Raw genomic sequence first — 17,972 nt, 5'->3', positions numbered from 1 at the left:
TGCTAGTGCATTATCATAAATGACCAATAGGAAGAAGTGGCTGAATTAAATATGCTGCACATACTGCAACGGAGAAGCAGTTCTTTGTAATTTGGCTACATCTGTATATTTGGAAAATCATTGCGAAAATCAACTGAATGTATTAATGGTGAATGTATTAGATGGACCATTTCGTGATCTGTTAGCTACATCTTTCAGTTCACATTACTGTTTCTTTCGCTCACGATAGCATGTACAATGTTAAAAAAATGTGAAAAGCATCACATCTTGTTTCTTTCCTTTGTTACCTACTAATCTCTTCATGATCATGGGCATAGTCATCTTCACTAAGCACAGTGGATATGAGACTATGTAAAAGACTCATTTTCTAAAAATGGCTTAACAAACACTTTGTCCTTTCTGTTTAAATAGATAAACTTAGGCCAGGGATTTTTACGCAATTTTTATTCAAGTATCCCAAGCCTCGCAAGTCTAAGACAGCTGACCCAAGCCAGCCATGCCGTCACTTGCTGTGGGTCTTTTATTGCTGTGTAGATGTACCCTAAGAGTACCTTCTCCCAGCCCTGAAGAAGAGCTCTGTGTGTCTCAAAAGCTTGTCTCTTTCACCAACAGAAGTTGGTCTCAATAAAAGATATTGCCACACGTACCTTACACTCTTCCTGACAGCTAACACTTCTCACCACTTTTACCTTAATACTATCTAAGTTAATATCCATTTCCAAATCTGTCTGTGACTATGGTTGAGGTTCTTTGTACCATTAATTGTGGTTCATGTTTAGAAGTAATCCAATTATGTGATCTAGAGGAAACTCATTTCAAACCCTGTTGTACGTCCACCAGATTAGGAGACAAAATCATTGTGGTAATCACTGAAGTGTATGTGAAATACTTATTAAAGAGGTAATCCTGAAGGAACTGAGTGTTGCTAGTAGTGATTAATGGCTACCTTGTCATTTACGCATCATATTAAACTGAGACTAGCTCGTGCACCTGCAAACCAACAAACTTTTTTGATGTTTCTGGTGCATTATTACACTAAAAAATTAACTAGAAACAAATAGTTAAATTGCATTTTCAGATCAAGATTTGTATTTTATCATTAGGGTGTAGGTCAAACATAATTTTGTTCAAAAAGGACAAATTCCATTCAGAAATTTCCATGGAAGATGGGAAATTCAGTGTCATATTTAACAAAATGTATAATTGTAAATAATCCATAATTTATTTACCAGGATGAACAATATCAGAAAGACAAAGTTAAGTGGGTCTTGAACCACCTCCCTGAACCCACGATGCTCCCAAAATAATTGTTTTTTGGTAGGGGGAAGAGATCATATCCAAACTTTCAGATTAGTCCTTATCTTAATAATGAGTTAAACCAAAATCCCACATCCAAATATTTTTGAAAAGTTCAGTTCCAGGTTTGGATCCAAACTTTGCAGCTCAGGTCCATCTCTAAAACATGACATGCTCAAACAGGACCCAGTCCATTGCCTCCCCTACCCCAGTGAGAGAGTATTTCTATTAACTTGAATAGGAGTTGACTCAGGCGCATAAAGAACAGCCCCAAACACAGCACTCTGCCTGCATATCTGCTTTGCTCAAGATTTAACTCCTTGTACTCTTATATTTGATATAGTTTTTCCTTATCAACTTAAGCAGCAAGATCAACAGAAGTCTGCAATAACATTTAGTGAAATCAGAGTGGATATTTCTTTAAATTCAGCAAAGACTTTCCTATTATCTTCCTTACGGCCATAACAAGTGATTGTGTACTCAAAATAAATGTAAAAGAAAAATAGTGTTACACTGATGCCACAATGTGAATAAAAAAGGAAAATGAAGAGACAGAAAAACCAAGATAAGCCAATTTGCTATTCAAATTTGTAAAGGAGCACAACAGGGAAAACAAATCAGCAGACACTGCAAAACAAATGGGTGAATAATGAGTAATAAAATGTTTTGCACTTTGTATGCATCATATGACTTCAGAGTGCTTTACAAACAACAAATAAATAAATAATCAAACAACACTCTACTTAACAGCACTTTTCATTCAAAGATCTCAAAGCAATTTTCAAAATGTGGGAACGTATCCTTATCTCCATTTTATCAATGAGGAAAATGAGGCAGAGAGAAGTGACTTGCACAAAGTCACACAGTAAATCAGAGGCAAATGATGAAGGAAACCATGGAGTCTTGATCCTCACTAGACCACACTCCTAAACTATGTAATCTATGCCAATGTAGCTCAATGTACTATATTAAGACACAGAAATATGCATATTATAGAATACGGTAATCTCTGTGGAGGGATACAAATGCTCAGATTATACAGGTAAACTGAGACAGGAAGGGTTCCCAGAATTTAGTTGAGAATTCAAGGAGAGATCGGATACATCCAGAGAAGAGAAGGTTGTCAAAGGGTTTTGAATTGCCTTCCAGTGTCTATAGACAGAAATGAACGAGAAAGGGAGATCAGTGAAGACCAGGTTCTTCTGGAGCAATGCAATACTTTCCACATCTGAGGTGACTGAATCAGCAGTTCCAAATTCATAATTTAGTAACTGGATTAATCACATATTTAGATTAGATAGAAATCTGGATTAATCTTGAAAGCAACTAAATATAAACTGATTAAATACTGTAAGTTTATGCAGTATTACAACTGTAATTGGTTAGAGTAAATCTAGGGGTAGAAACTGTGTTTTCTATGTGTTGTAATTATTAAAAATATTTGAAATTATTAATATTAATGAGGGAAACCACAAAACACTAATTTAACTATAAATTCCTTTATTAAATGCAAAGGCCAAATTATACAATTGCTCTAAACATGCCTAAAAAGGCCTAAACAATAAGCAATTTACTACAGCCACAGAGAAACAAAACATTTATAAACATTTGATCAAGATACTTACAAACTGGCTAAACCCAGAGATGCTTAGACCTATATTGGTCAGCTCCAAAGTGGTCAGGCAGTTATTAAAAATGAACTTTTAAGAATTTACCTATTTTCTTCCCACGGCCTTTCCTTCCTGTCTTCTTGCTAGTCACCAGTTTTCCCATTGCCTCTGGCTTTAACACCCAGAGTGTGGGTTGGGGAAGGGCCATGGTGGCTCAATTTAAGCAGTTACCCGCTGAATGTCAGGGGCCTTCTTTTTAGAAACTTCCGCTTCTCTCATTAGTTATTCTTTGAACCAGACATCTTCCCTACTTTATTCCTTCTAACCTTATCACTTATTTTCAAGGCTTTCCTTCTACTGGCTAGTTAGGGCCTTTCTTGACTTTACAACACATACATTGCTCCTTAACCAAACTTAACTTACTTTAATTCTTTAATTTTATACTTATTCTACACTATCTGTACAGAGCCCAGCAAGAATAACAGTAATTAATAAACTGCAACCGACTGCTAGGTCTATTGGTCTAATCACAGCTGTACGAGGTAGGACCTGCTGAGTTCTAGTCCTAGTTCTTATACTTTTCACTATTCTTACTTTTAAACTGCAACCACAGCTTCATTCTCCTACGTGACAACAAAAGAATCTGGACCAGTCCTACCCCTGGCCTCCGGGCACTTGACATTACCTCTTTGTGGATGATGTAATTTCGAGCACATCTTCTGGCTCTGTCAATCTGTTTCTTCACTTCAGCAGGTGGGGACTGTAGTTGTAAGAATGCTTGATAGAGATCTTGTAGGTGTTTGTCTCTGTCTGAGGGGTTGGAGCAAATGTGGTTGTATCGCAGAGCTTGGCTGTAGACAATGGATCGTGTGGCATGGTCTGGATGGAAGCTGAAGACATGTAGGTAAGCATAGCAGTCAGTAGGTTTCCAGTATAGAGTGGTATTGATGTGACCATCGCTTATTAGCACCGTAGTGTCCAGGAAGTGGATCTCTTGTGTGGACTGGTCCAGGCTGAGGTTGATGGTGGGATGGAAATTGTTGAAATCATGGTAGAATTCCTCAAAGGCTTCTTTTCCATGGGTCCAGATGATGAAGATGTCATCAATGTAGTGCAAGTAGAGTAGGGGCATTAGGGGACGAGAGCTGAGGAAGCGTTGTTCTAAGTCAGCCATAAAAATGTTGGCATACTGTGGGGCCATGCGGGTACCCATAGCAGTGCTACTGATTTGAAGGTATACATTGTCCCCAAATGTGAAATAGTTATGGGTGAGGACAAAGTCACAAAGTTCAGCCACCAGGTTTGCCGTGATATTATCGGGGATATTGTTCCTGATGGCTTGTAGTCCATCTTTGTGTGGAATGTTGGTGTAGAGAGCTTCTACATCCACAGTGGCTAGGATGGCATTTTCAGGAAGATCACCAATGGACTGTAGTTTCCTCAGGAAGTCAGTAGTGTCTCAAAGATAGCTGGGAGTGCTGGTAGCGTAGGGCCTGAGGAGGGAGTCTACATAGCCAGACAATCCTGCTGTCAGGGTGCCAATGCCTGAGATGATGGGGCATCCAGGTTTACAGATCTTGGGTAGCAGACAGAATACCCCTGCTCGGAGTTCTAGGGGTGTGTCTGTGCGGATTTGTTCTTGTGCTTTTTCAGGGAGTTTCTTTTGGTAACCCTCAGTGGGATCAGAGGGTAATCGTTTGTAGAATGTGGTGTTGGAGAGCTGCCTAGCAGCCTCTTGTTCATATTCCGACCTATTCATGATGACGACAGCACCTCCTTTGTCAGCCTTTTTGATTATGATGTCAGAATTGTTTCTGAGGCTGTGGATGGCATTGTGTTCTGCACGGCTGAGGTTATGGGGCAAGTGATGCTGCTTTTCCACAACTTCAGCCCGTGCACATCGGCGGAAGCAATCTATGTAGAAGTCCAGTCTGTTTTTTTGACCTTCAGAAGGAGTCCACCCAGAATCCTTCTTTTTGTAGTGCTGGTAGGAAGATCTCTGTGGGTTAGTATGCTGTTCAGAGGTGTGTTGGAAATATTCCTTAAGTCAGAGACGTCAAAAGTAGGATTCTAGGTCACCACAGAACTGTATCATATTCATGGGGGTGGCGGGGCAGAAGAACATAGAAGATAAGACAGATTCTTCTGCTGGGCTAAGAGTATAGCTGAATAGATTAACAATATTGTTGGGTGGGTTAAGGGAACCACTGTTGTGGCCCCTTGTGGCATGTAGTAGTTTAGTATCCTTTTTCTTTTGTAGAGAAGCAGTGTGTGTTGTAAATGGCTTGTCTAGTTTTTGTAAAGTCTACAATCTCTATGTCTAGAGTTTCTAGCCAGGCTTTTAGGGTAATGGGGCTATCCCATGACTGCCTTGTTTCTAGTTCCCCTTTACCCTGTTCCTAGCACCCTTCGCCCTGAGTCTGGCCTCTATCCATCACCCCCTTTGTTTGCTACTTGTCCCCTCCGGCCAAAGCCACGGCCCCACGGCCCCACACCCTTGAGCAGCTGCCAGCTCCCCCAACGCCCCTAGTTTAGCCATGGCCTTACCCCCTTCGGCTTGGGTCTCTCTCATCCCCGGTAGCCAGGCCTTTTGGGAGCAGCAGGGCTTGTGCTCCGCCGCCAGGCGGGGGGCGGCCCCCACAGCGGCTTGGGGAGGGGCGGCGAGGGGACAGGTTTCTGTGAAGCCCCAGACCAGCAGGCCTCGCTCGGCATGAGGGCGGGCTCTAAAGGCGCCATGTTCCGCAGGGAGGAAGGCCAGCCCCTCTCCGCCGAGGGTGGGTTCCGGCTCCGGCTCCGGCTCGCCCCTCCTCTTTCCCGGTGGCCGCTGAGGTGAAGGCGGGGGACCAGCTCAGCAGCGGCATTAGCAGCTCCTGGGAGGTGAGGCCGGCGTGGGGGCTGGGCTGGGCAGGTCTGCGGGGGAAGGAGGCTAAGCCCAGACCTGGAGGAGGGTGCGGGGGGGGGCGGGGGGCGACGCCCCTTGAGCCGGGGCGTGGGCTGCCCGCCAGACCCCGGGAGCGGGGCCACCGGCCGGGCCGGGTCTCCAGAGCCGGCCGGGGGCGGCGGAGCAGGGAGCCCGGCTGGGGCCTGAGCGGCAGCCCTTGGGCCGGGTTCTGCCGGCTCGCCGGGCCCGCGATGCGGTGAAGAGGAACTGAGCGGCCGACACGTGGGAAGAAGAGCCGGGGCAGCCCAGCTGCCACGTGCCTGGGCGGGGCGGGCACGTCAATGGAGGTCTCGAGTGGAGAGAATCGGGGGGGCGGGGGGGCACTGCAGGAAGGATTAAGGGGGGCATGGGCGGGAGTGAACGGGGGCCAGGCAGAAGGGGCCAGCAGGGGCTAGGGGCGGATCCTGCACGTGTCTGGAATCGGAATCCCTGTAAGTGGCCTCCCTGGGTGGCACCCCTCGCCCCTTGAGGCCCTGCTGACCTTGAGGCCGCTCCCTGGGTGATGGAAGCCCCCTTCTCGGGCATGTCTGTTAATCGGGACAGGATAGCGGCAAAACTGGCTCTACCTGGGGTGTTGTCGCCGCCCTACTCTTACCGCTCCCCGTTTCCTTTCACAGGATAATGGCTTCTAATAGCGAACGCACTTTCATCGCCATCAAGCCTGATGGAGTCCAGAGGGGCCTGGTGGGAGAAATCATCAAACGGTTTGAACAGAAGGGTTTCCGCCTGGTGGCCATGAAATTCATGCATGTAAGTTTCCCCCCCCCCCCCCTCACTTTGAGGCAGGGCTGTTGTGAGGCTTAATTAATGTTCCCACATCTCCCTGCAATTCTTTGTGCTAGAAGTCAGTTTGTTATTACGATATGTGGTGTTTTCTCTCTCATTTTTACTTGCAAATCCTAGCCATCAAGATGAACTATACAGAAGCTTCATTCTCCCGTATTGTTTTTCTCACATCAAGGAGTTGGCAAAGTGAAAACCTGTAGGCCAGACTTCACAAGAGTTGATCTGCTTATTGTAACTTTTTTTCAGATATAAATACACATACCAGGCCAAATTTTCCCACACATCCATGAACTGGATGAAGCTGCATGAATGTAACTGAACAGAACAGAAAACGTGAAAGAATTGTATTAATTTAGGAAAAAGAAAAGGAGTACTTGGGGCACCTTAGAGACTAACCAATTTATTTGAGCATAAGCTTTCATGAGCTACAGCTCACTTCATCGGATACATCAAATAAATTGGTTAGTCTCTAAGGTGCCCCAAATACTCGTTTTCTTTTTGTGAATACAGACTAACACGGCTGCTAGTCTGAAATCTATTAATTTAGGCTAAGTCTGGTGTAGCTTCCTTTCAGTTGTCTCTACTCATATCAAACCATGACTACAACCTTCTGTTTCACAAGAAATAGAAGAGACCCAGTGTAGTTGTCTTGTCATATCAAACCATAACTACACTGGGTCTCTTCTATTTCTTGTGAAACAGAAGGTTGTAGTCATGGTTTGATATGAGTAGAGACAACTGAAAGGAAGCTACACCAGACTTACTTAACATTAGGTTGTATTAATTTAGGCTAAGCAAAAGTGACCATGACTGGAAGGTTACATCAGGAAATGCAATCTTCCAGATGTCTTGTATTCATAATAATCCACAGCCATAAACTAATATAAAGAAGAAATCATAGTTTAACAAAGAGCTCATGGTATTGAACCTGCCTCAATGTAAATTCTTTGTTAAAGTTAATAAAGAAAATTGTTCTGCATGTAAAATACGGAACGAACATAATTAGCTTGCAGAAGCAAACTTCTTGCTGTTGATATTTATTTCATGATTGATATGAAGCCATCTCATCATTGATTACATTGATGTTGTAATGGGGTGCTGCTTCTTTTTAAATTTTATTTGTTTGTAAAACATTGCTCTCAAAATCTCACATTCAACTTTTCTTTAAAGGCTTCCGAAAACCTTCTAAAACAACATTACATTGACCTGAAAGATCGGCCATTCTACCCTGGTTTAGTTAAATACATGAATTCTGGACCTGTTGTGGCCATGGTGAGTAGCATTTTATTTACTTAAATATATATTGTGCAGGACATGGCTAGGTATCTTTCATCTAATTACATAAACTATTTTGTTTAATTGTTAGCATCTGTGGACACTTTATAGCTTTAAAAACAATTTTTTTTAAAAAAAAATTACTCTCCCAATATATAAAATAAAGTGGTAAAAGAAAACAAGACAATTTCCACATGATCCAGTGCTGCCCAGAGCACTTCTGAATGGCGGTCTGCGCTAGTCCTGCATTAGTAGAGCTGCACTGGAAGTGGTGCAGGAGTAAGAAATTTGAAGAAAACTGCTAGTTTATATGTCAACAATAGCTGTATAGCAGATGAAACAACTGAAGAATACCCCTGGTGGGGTTTATAAAATAGCTATGAAATAATTTTTATATAACAGTCTGTTTACAAAACTTGACTTGAAAAGCCTTCCCCACTTCCCATGAATAGAACATGATGACTTCATTAGGATTCCCTGCCATTCATAGTTGTTTCTGAATTATAGGGAAACAGGAGGGCTGTACAGAGTCCTGAAAGTTGCCTAGCAGGTGAAGTAGTAACTGGTTGAGATTTCCAAGGCAGCCCAGGGGATTTAAGCACTTCAGATAACTTTACAGTTAGACTACTATGAAAGTCTCTACCTTAATTCTTAAACAGTTATGTGAGCCAATATAATGGTGTGTGTGTTTGAGTTTTCACTGTTTTGTGCCTAATTGGCTCCATGGAGTCTGAACTATTTAAAGATGCTAATTGCAGGCCACTTCATTAGAGGTTTTCAAGTGGCATCTATGTGAGAGCCACTCAGGAGTGGCAATAAAGTATCTTCTCTCCATAAGCTTTTGTTTACTTGATTGGTGTTAACAAGAAGTGTGTCCATTGTTCTTCAGGCCAGATGTTCTTCTCTTTAAAATCTCACTTCCTTCAGATATGTTCTGGTAACCAGGAGCCATTCTGATGCTATCTACTCTCATGCCTTTTCACAGTGAAAGATAACCAGTGAAACAAATGTAATTTACAAAGAATTGTAACCATTTATTTTATAATTTTCTCTTGTTCCTAGTCTTCCTTTAGCAATTTAATTGATACAGATTCTGAAATAGATTTAGATCTTTGTGGGGAAGGCCTTTGTCTCCTTGCAAAGTGCCGAAGGTGAGTTTTCTGTGATGCCTTGAATGGATACGGAATAATGTATTTTTTTATTTTATTTTTAGGTTTGGGAAGGTCTCAATGTGGTTAAAACTGGCAGAGTTATGCTGGGAGAGACTAATCCTGCAGATTCTAAACCAGGTACAATCCGTGGTGACTTCTGCATTCAAGTGGGAAGGTTGGTGCTGAAATTATTATAAAATTAACTTTTCTAAATATTTTTCCACAGTTACAAGATAAGTATATTTACTGCTTTCATTGTAAGCATCATTTGAATAAAAAACTAAAAAACGCTTAAGAACAGAAATTGTGCAAAGTCACCAGATACCTATGTCTTTCCTTGAAAGGTATGTTCTTACCTATGCATATACATTATGTATAGAGAAAATAAGTCTGTGATACATCAAGCTATTTTAATGTGGCTGTACTGTTTCCTTTTTAGTGATCCAGTTTGGCATAGGATGAACTTTATGTTGCCTTCTGGAAAGCTTAGGTAGTTAGTCATAAGAATCCTAGTCTGAAGCTGAATTTAATTTGTAGGACACAATCCAATAAGGTTGCTTATACAAAGCATTTTGGGTTTAATTATACATCAGAACTGGATGAAAAATGATAATCATGTCATGGTGGTGCTGTTAATAGTTTGGGTTATGTTTAGAACTTTGTTAGGCCCTAGTTTTATTTGTGAAGTGTGTGTGTGTGTGTATATTTAAGAGTTGTACCAAAAGCTCTAGCTTTTCAGCAGTAGATGAATCTCCAGACCTCCTGTCCATATAGACAAGTTAAGAACAGTTTCTAAAGCTACTGCCACCTTTGAAATTTTGTGGTTGGCTTTCTTCACAGGAACATCATTCATGGCAGTGACTCTGTAGAAAGTGCTCAGAAGGAGATCAAGCTATGGTTTCAGCCCACAGAGCTTGTGGATTTCAAATCTTGTGCTCATGACTGGATCTATGAGTAAAATGAAATCTCTCTAATGAAGTGTGCCTTCTGAACACAGCATCTCATTCCAGCAGCTATTGACCGGGGAGCAACCATTATGATTACCTTTACATAGTGCTGCAAAGTTGAATAAATAGATCATGGAAACTATTTCTGTGTAGTCTGTATTCACTGGAAAAACATACTTAAGTTTGCATGGAGTAGAACTGGTCATTTGTACAGATGTATACAACTTTGCTTGTGGGGACAAAATGAAATCCACATTCAGGAAACTTCTCTGAAAACATGATCAAAACGAAACCAACTAACTGTTACTGTACATCTGTTAGGTGCTGAAAACAGGTATGTATTAGCTACCCACATAAATTTGTTTTCTCATCACAACCTGAGATGATTCTTTGAGTCTTTCTTCAGCTTGCCCCTTTGCTCTACAGCTTTTGCAGTTTGTTGGCTACAGTGAAAGCAGAGGAAGCACATTAAGTATCAGTAGATACCATGAGAAAGAACTAAAGAAAAGCACATCTCCTTGCTTATTAATTTTACACAAGTTGACTCACCCGTCAGAAAAATCATTACACTTCTGCCCTGTTTGTCAGTCTCTGTGTAAACAGTAGTAGTATTATGGTCTGTACTCCACATTATAGGACTACCACTTCATGAGTTCTTTACAACTATTTTAAATGAGACCTCCGAAGACTAACAAATAATTCAGTTCACAAACTGATGCTCTACTAAACAGGACGTAAAGTGAAAATGTAGCATGTGGTAACCAGATTCAGAGCTGTCTGAAAGATCTTAATGAATAGTACTAGCAGACAGGATCAGATACCCTTATCAGAATGGCTAAGACATGAAACCCCTGCAGTGAGAAGCTGAACCATTACACCACTATGCTGGCAAAATTACATGTAAGATACTGATTTGAAAAGCTCCCAAACTCAGGTATAGAGTGGGTGATAGAAAATTTGCTTGGAGTATCTCCTATGGATTGAATAGTTTCTACAGTGGTGATAATACTTACGAGAAAATGTTGAAAGGAACAGGTCCATCCACTATACTATGAAGCTGTAGATGTCACAGCACATTGAGTGAAATAAGAATTTCCATTTTATGAGGCACAGGGATAACTGACCTCTAAAGTGACAGCATATGACCCAAGTCTCTTGACTGCCATTTCAGTGCTCCTGTTCATAGGACCAAACTGTCTCCTGTAGGCTATAGTTATAGCAGAATAGTATGAAATTTGATAAACTTGCTCTGTTCTTATGCTATGATAAAGCCTTATGGCACCCTTAGTAATGAAGGCCAACAGGGAACATAGTGTACTAGCCAACTACCCTACATCACTTAAACCATACAGTTAAGGCACTTGGTGATTTAGCTCTAATGGATTTTAGAGATATATGTAAACTGAACTGGGCTCAAACAATATTACACATAATTTGATGTGACAGCCAATGTCCCATGTATTCTGCAACTATGTACTTACATTTAGTGGTACTCCAGCAGAAATTCTTAATTTTCTAGCACTTTCTAATAAGTGAGGTCTGATGGACTTTAATATTTATAATCCAGTCAGTATAGTAACTTGTTTACTTTTATAGTGAATTCAGTTTTTTAGATTGTCCCCATATTTTCAGTTTCATGGACTGGTGGACTACCAGGTGTAGCTTTTAAAGGAAATAGCTCTCTAGCTGCATAGGGCAGGTTACATTGCCCAGTTGTTTCAGGGTGCCTGCCTAGCTCAGAAGACAATGCTGCACTAAGTTTGTGCTCCCTTCTCCTTTATCTGTTTATCTTCACAACTGAGGATACAAACAGCTTTTTTCCTCCAGCGAAAGCTGGAATTTTTTTTGAAAACAGTTCTGTAGAAACAAGTAAATTCCACTGATTTGCACTTAAGCCATTACTCACAGTCTACACTGCTATTTGTTCCTGTGCTAGTTGTTGGTGCAGTGTCTCTATTCTACATCCACCGCAAATGCAGATGTACCCTACTACATCATGATTAGCACCAGCACAGTCTTACTGCTCCAATGCGCCCCACTAGGCTAAGCAGCACTGAGTGCAAATCACACTGCACTAATGTCAGTTGTGCTGGCAGGGGTGCAGCTACACTGGTGGCTAAATCACAGTTTAGACAAAACTGGCAAGGACTGCTTAATAGTGTAGAGTTGTGAAAGGTCTGGGATATGACTTGTGGCAGCTTTCAAAAGCTTCCCTCTCAAAGATAAAATTCCCCCCTCCCCCACAAGTTCCAGCAATGAAACCTGCACTGTGTATATGGTATCTTAAAGGAAAAGTGATAAGTTTTCATTTCCATTGAAAAGCAAAGTTTTCAAAAATAACTGAGGTGTAACGTAAAAATTAAAGCATTTCCCATAAGTATATTTAAAAATAGATTTGATTAACTGATTTCTATACTTCAGTTCTGTTATTTGTTATTTGGCCAAATGAAGACACCACAATGTATCTGAATATATCTCAATTAAAAAATACAAAGAAATTACCATCCACGTGGTCTTATTTTAACATTTTTATTTTGTGTAAAAAAGGCAAATTTAGTGAATTATTTTCATCTTGTACACAAAGTTATAATTTTAATGCTTTTCACATCCATGCTGAAAATCTGCAGTCTGGTAAAAATGAAAGTAACATTAATTTCTCCAAAAGCATTTTTCACTTATATACATTTCATGAGAAAGTTTTAAAAACTCTCTCTCATTGACCACACAAATTACCAAGAAAATAAAAGATTAAATTTGTACAGATATTGATCTATATATCAAATACATACAGAAATGATGTAAAAACCCTATTCATTTCATCTTGATTCCCACCCCAATATATTTTCCCAAGGGCAAAAGCTGATGCTTTTTGTTGTATAAATGGCTGTGACTTTTTTTTAAATATGAAAATTAAAAGGAAGAAAAATTCAGCTTAATCACAGTTTTTTAATCCCTTCCCAATAAAGGATTGTTACCAAATATATATTAGCACCATAGTACAAATATTGGTGGGAGAGGGTATTCACATCACATAAAAACAATAATAATAAAAACAAACAAACACTGAAACCCGTGTTAGTATCCGTAAAACAAGAAATTGATAAATGCTTTAGCTTTCCTTATACATAGCAAGGAAAAGGTTAAGAAGTTGCATTTAAAACAACAAAATCAAGGTCAGCAGTAAAATTCTGAGCCATAAAGGAAGGGGGGCAGTTACAAGGTAAATTTAGTTATTTGCACTACCCCTTGGTTATAAAAACTTGCTATGCCAAATATTGAAATGACTGTTTGATCCCCAACTTAGACATCAATAGAGATTTAAGACCTCTAACACCTCACCTTTCTTTTAGCCGAGTAACATGGTTCACAGGAGAACGAAGGAAGAAAATTCTTTGAACCATGTTATTAATTAATACTAGTACATATACAGTGAAGCCTGTACTAAAAAGACACCACTGCCAACAGGAAACCCCACTGTTTTAAGAGACCACTTTAAAGACCACTGCAAGTATGAATCTGGTACGATTTAGCTCAACTTTTACGTAAACAGACCTCTCCCAAGCATGTGATTTTAGGTGATTCCTTATATGCTTTGCTTAGGACAGGTTTCATTGTACTTGACAGGTAGGTGAAGGATTTAAGTATTCTTTGGATTCAGAAACCAGACTGAAATTCCATCCTCAAATACACATGAAATTCCCACCAAAGTCAGCATGTGTATCTGAGGGTGGAATTTGGCTTGCAGATAGCCATGTTTAGTTTTTAAATAACCATTTTCAAGGAATATTATAAAGGTTGACAGACCCCCCAAATTCTCCACCCCTCCCCCTACAAGGGCATTTTACTATAAAAAAAATCCAAAGATTCCCCTTAAAATCTAGCCCAAATCAGGGTTATAATAGTCTGGATAATCCAAGCTCTGAAGATGGGCAACAAACACGAGCCCAGGAATCTGGATATTTTGCCCTCATGATTTGACTTGCTAACTATGGGCCCAATTCCACAACTCCTTTTCACATTAACCCATATTCAAACAACAGTGGTTCTCCTGAAGTCAACTGGGCTACTTGTGTCACTAGGACTAGTCTACACTAACGCTGTAAATCGATCTAAGTTACGCTACTTCAGTTGTAAGTCAGGTCAACTTAGAGTGGTGTCTACACTGCGCTACGTCAATGGGAGATGCTCTCCCACCGACTTAACTTCTGCCTCTCGGGGAGGTGGCATACAGACGTCTGATGGGAGAGCACTTTGCCATCGACGTAGCTTGTCCTCACCAGACCGGCTAAATTGACACTGCTGCATCGATCGCAGCAGTGCCAACTTAGCCAGAAGTATAGACATGGCTTAAATGTTATTCTATGGAAGTAGAGGCTTTATGAAAGCAGATGCATCTCATGCATCCCTTGTGCTCTGTGGGCCTAATTCTGCCAGCCTTGCTCACATTGAGTAGTTCTTTATATGACATGCGACTAGTCCCAGTGAAATCAATGCATTCAAGTACTAACCAACCTGAGGAAGTACCAGCAGAATCTGACTTTTTGATAGGTGACAGATACCGTACTTGGTGTGACCGAGGCTCACCAAAATGCCTTTGTTTCAAGCTTATGTAATCCAAAATCCTGGACTTGCCTTTACATCTCTCTGACCAAGAGCTGGGATTGTAAAACTACACTGCAGCCCTTGTTTTGGAAGGCTCTGATTTTTTTTTTTTTTTGCGTTTTAAATAAATTAAATGAATCAAAGGGCCTGGGAACTGAAGAGAGTAAATTTGAAGCTGGTCAACCTTGACAGAGTCCTTTTAATATGGATACTTTAAAGCTAAAATAGCTTTTCCACCTGAACTCACTGATATTTCACACCTGATAACCAGCTTTTGCTGATATGAGAAAACAGTTGTCAAAAAGGGATCAATATTACAAAAAATTGACTGGGGGAGAGGAGAAAAGGTTTCCATACATTCCTACACTATACAGGACAAGTTTTACTTTCAGTAGTAACTACAAAACTTTACATCATCATCATCCCCTCTTGCATAGAATGAGGTAAACCTGTGCATATTAACAATGCTTCTACCCAAAGTTAGAGCAATATTTTAGAAAATAATCAAATTGCTGGTTTTCAACTTTCTATGCATTTTTTTTTTTTTTTAAGTTCAAACAATACCAAAAAATGGTCTCCTGGGGCTCTGTGGGCAGATATTGTTAAAGCATTTCTTCGGCTGAAGGACCATAGAAGTTAATAATTTTGATTAATTTCTTCTAAGCCCTACTGTATGGGTCAAGAGTCAGACGATCATTGTACTGCTCTGAAGGGGACCTCCAAAAACCCAGAAGCACTTATAGAACATATTCAGTTTATTCCTGAGAGTTTAGTGAATGAACCTTACTGGTAAAAGCTAAAGCTCTTGATGCCCATTCTTCCCATCACAACTCTGCAGGGTGGGGGGAAAAAGATAAATAAATCAGGCTGCTAATCAACTCCAAGAATTAGGCCACCTGCCAAAATCCACACAGATGTAAAAATGGGAAGGGGGATTAAATTATTCAGCACTTATTAAAAATCCTCATATTTTGATGTTAGTCACTATAATCTTCTGCGAATATGTCTAAAGAGATCTGTTCAGCTAAAGAGTCAAAAATAATGGGATGATTAAAGTGAGACTGGCGTCTAGAACTAAATGAGTCCAATTTGCCAAGAAGCAAAATATTTTTTTTTAGATCCCAATTCCATTGTTATATTCTTGGACAGCAGAATATTAAAACCTCTGCAGAACTGAGAGTAGATTTTTTTTGCCTTCATAGTAAGTATTTTTCTAGTTCATCTGGTACATCTCTTGAGGATGCCAACATACCCAGGTATTTGAAGATATGGAAAGCAGGAGTCTAGATTTTTCTGGGGAATAAAAACCAGAGAAAAGGCCCTCAGATTCCTTCCTCCCTCAAATATGTTTTCCATCCAAACATAAAAAACAGGAAAAGGTCCTGAATTTCTAGTTTAAACACTTAGTTTCATGTAATTTTCCACGAGAGAATCTGCTGAAGTTCCAGTTTAACATGGGGCTCAGTAAACATTTACTTGAGCATCCCAAGATTAAGCGCCCAATCCAAAACCTACTGAAGTCAATGGGTGTTGAATCAGGCCCTAAATGAGTAACCATCTTGAAAAGTTAATACCACACCTCATGAAAGCACCCCCATTGAAATTGGGCTACTCACACAAGTAAGGCTTGGCAGGGCTGGTCCCCTTAAATCATGTATATGTTTTTATGCCCCAAAGTCAGGACTTCAGTTCAGTATTTTCACAATGAAAAACCAGAGGTGTGACTCATACAGCTCACAAAAGTCCCAAATCTCCCAACTTGTACCAACAAGGTTCATTTGTAATGACAGTTCATTTGTATTTGCAACAATATCCTCCTCAAACAGTTTTCTGCAATCCTGCTAATTAAACTTTAATTTTACCAAAAAATTAGAATTTCAGTTTAAGAATGCACAATAAATCTGAATTTGAAAATATTACAAAATTCTTTCAAAAGCTTCAAATACAACACAAAAATGTCATTTTTTGTTTAATAAATTGTAAAAATTTTTCACTAAAATAGTTTCCCTGCCCCTCCAAAAATTTTTCAACAGAAGTTTCATCTACAGTTAGCAAAGTGCCCCAAGTACAGCTCTGCAACTGTACTATTGAAATGGGAACAAAATCAGTCAGTCTTGGAGAAAGGCTCTTTTCTCTATCACCACCACCCTGCCCCTCACATTTCTGAGCTGCCTTATGGTTCTTGTTTGATGTAGTAGCTGGCAGACCCATTGCTTTCCTGATCAGATGCTCCTTGAAGAAAGTTATACTCCTCTCCATCTAGCAACTCCTCCTTCAGCTGCAGTGAAGTCACTAAAAATAAAAGATAAAGACCCATAAAGAATTAAAAATAATTAAGATTTCCCTTCAGTTTAACTAAAACCTAACATTTTTCTTCCCATTAATAATTTTAAACTGAGCATTAAAAAGGCTAAAGTTTAGATAAATTATTTTTAAGAAACAATATATATAGTAAATAAAATAGCTTCAGACTTGCAGATTTAAAGTGCAGTTATAATCAGAAAAAGGACTGTAAAATGTATAAATTAGGAGGGGAAGAGGGAGGAAAGGGGTGTTCCACAGTAACTGCTTCTCAGTAAGTTTAAATTCAGCTTGTATCTAAATATGATTTTCATTTACTCCCAGGCCTACAAATTTAACTTGGGATCACGGCCAGGGGAAAAGAACCACCAACCTAACCCAAGATGTACCTTTTACATTATCTCCAGGCTGCATAGTCAGAACTTAGCTGACAAGCTACATGAGGCAAAATAAATTCTGTTCACACCTCTACAGCTGGGTTGTCTCCACAGTTCTAATAGTGAAGTGGGCAGATATATTAATCACTAATACACATTACATTACTATAGCACCTTCCAGTCAAAACCCTAAAGGCACCTTTCTCATCAATGAATCATGAGCTCCCTGGTGAGGCAGGCAGATATTAAACCCATTTCACAGATGGGAAGACTGAGGCAGAGAAAGAGATTAAGAGGTCAAGTATGCCCAAGATCCCATTGGAAGCATGTGGTAGAGCTACAGTAGAACCCAGATCTCATGTCTAGTTCTTTGACCAGCCTTCTTCTCTTGGGACTCAGATACCTCACAGGAAGCAGATGCTTTGACTTTTCTGACAATAACTGCACTTTAAGTTACACCCTTAACATCACTTCAAATGATAGAATAACTTTGCTTTAACAAATGCCCCTGAGGTTTAATTTTAGCCTCAGTGACCCCATATTAATGCCTCTGGTTAAGCTAGTGACAAACTGAAAACCGATTACCCACTGTTTAGAAGAACAAATACTGGACAGTGATGGAAAACATAGTAAATCCATCTATGTATAGGGCTACACTGCAAAAAAAACACCAAAAAAACCCAAAA

General features: G+C 40.0%; 2 protein-coding genes across 9 annotated transcripts in view; one reads left to right on the top strand and one right to left on the bottom strand.

The window, feature by feature from the left end:
- The first annotated feature begins 5,644 nt into the window (after nucleotides 1–5,644).
- On the top strand, nucleotides 5,645–10,148 carry LOC311531318 (nucleoside diphosphate kinase). 2 transcript variants are annotated; one of them, XM_084648583.1, is made up of 5 exons: nucleotides 5,645–5,783; nucleotides 6,465–6,597; nucleotides 7,804–7,905; nucleotides 9,122–9,234; nucleotides 9,900–10,148. In XM_084648583.1, exons 2-5 carry the CDS (start codon nucleotides 6,469–6,471, stop codon nucleotides 10,015–10,017), a joined length of 462 nt encoding a protein of 153 aa, XP_084504709.1. In that variant the 5' UTR covers nucleotides 5,645–5,783; nucleotides 6,465–6,468; the 3' UTR covers nucleotides 10,018–10,148. The 2 variants fall into 2 exon arrangements, with proteins under 2 accessions (XP_084504709.1, XP_084504710.1); XM_084648584.1 differs by lacking the exon at nucleotides 5,645–5,783 and adding an exon at nucleotides 6,258–6,278.
- A 2,439-nt stretch (nucleotides 10,149–12,587) lies between these two features.
- The window catches only part of MBTD1 (mbt domain containing 1), a 55,957-nt gene continuing 50,572 nt past the window's right edge, over nucleotides 12,588–17,972 (bottom strand). For all 7 annotated transcript variants that reach the window (XM_084648202.1, XM_084648201.1, XM_084648203.1 and 4 more), the window contains exon 16: nucleotides 12,588–16,900. In XM_084648202.1, coding sequence (XP_084504328.1) covers nucleotides 16,782–16,900 — 119 coding nt within the window. In that variant the 3' untranslated portion in view covers nucleotides 12,588–16,781. The remainder of the gene's footprint in view (nucleotides 16,901–17,972) is intronic.

This window comes from Lepidochelys olivacea, assembly GCF_965140295.1.
Source record: "Lepidochelys olivacea isolate rLepOli2 genome assembly, chromosome: 14".
In the NCBI taxonomy this organism is placed as follows: Eukaryota; Metazoa; Chordata; order Testudines; family Cheloniidae; genus Lepidochelys; species Lepidochelys olivacea.
The sequence above is the reverse complement of the archived record's forward strand: the minus strand, read 5'-3'. Positions and strand labels throughout refer to the sequence as shown.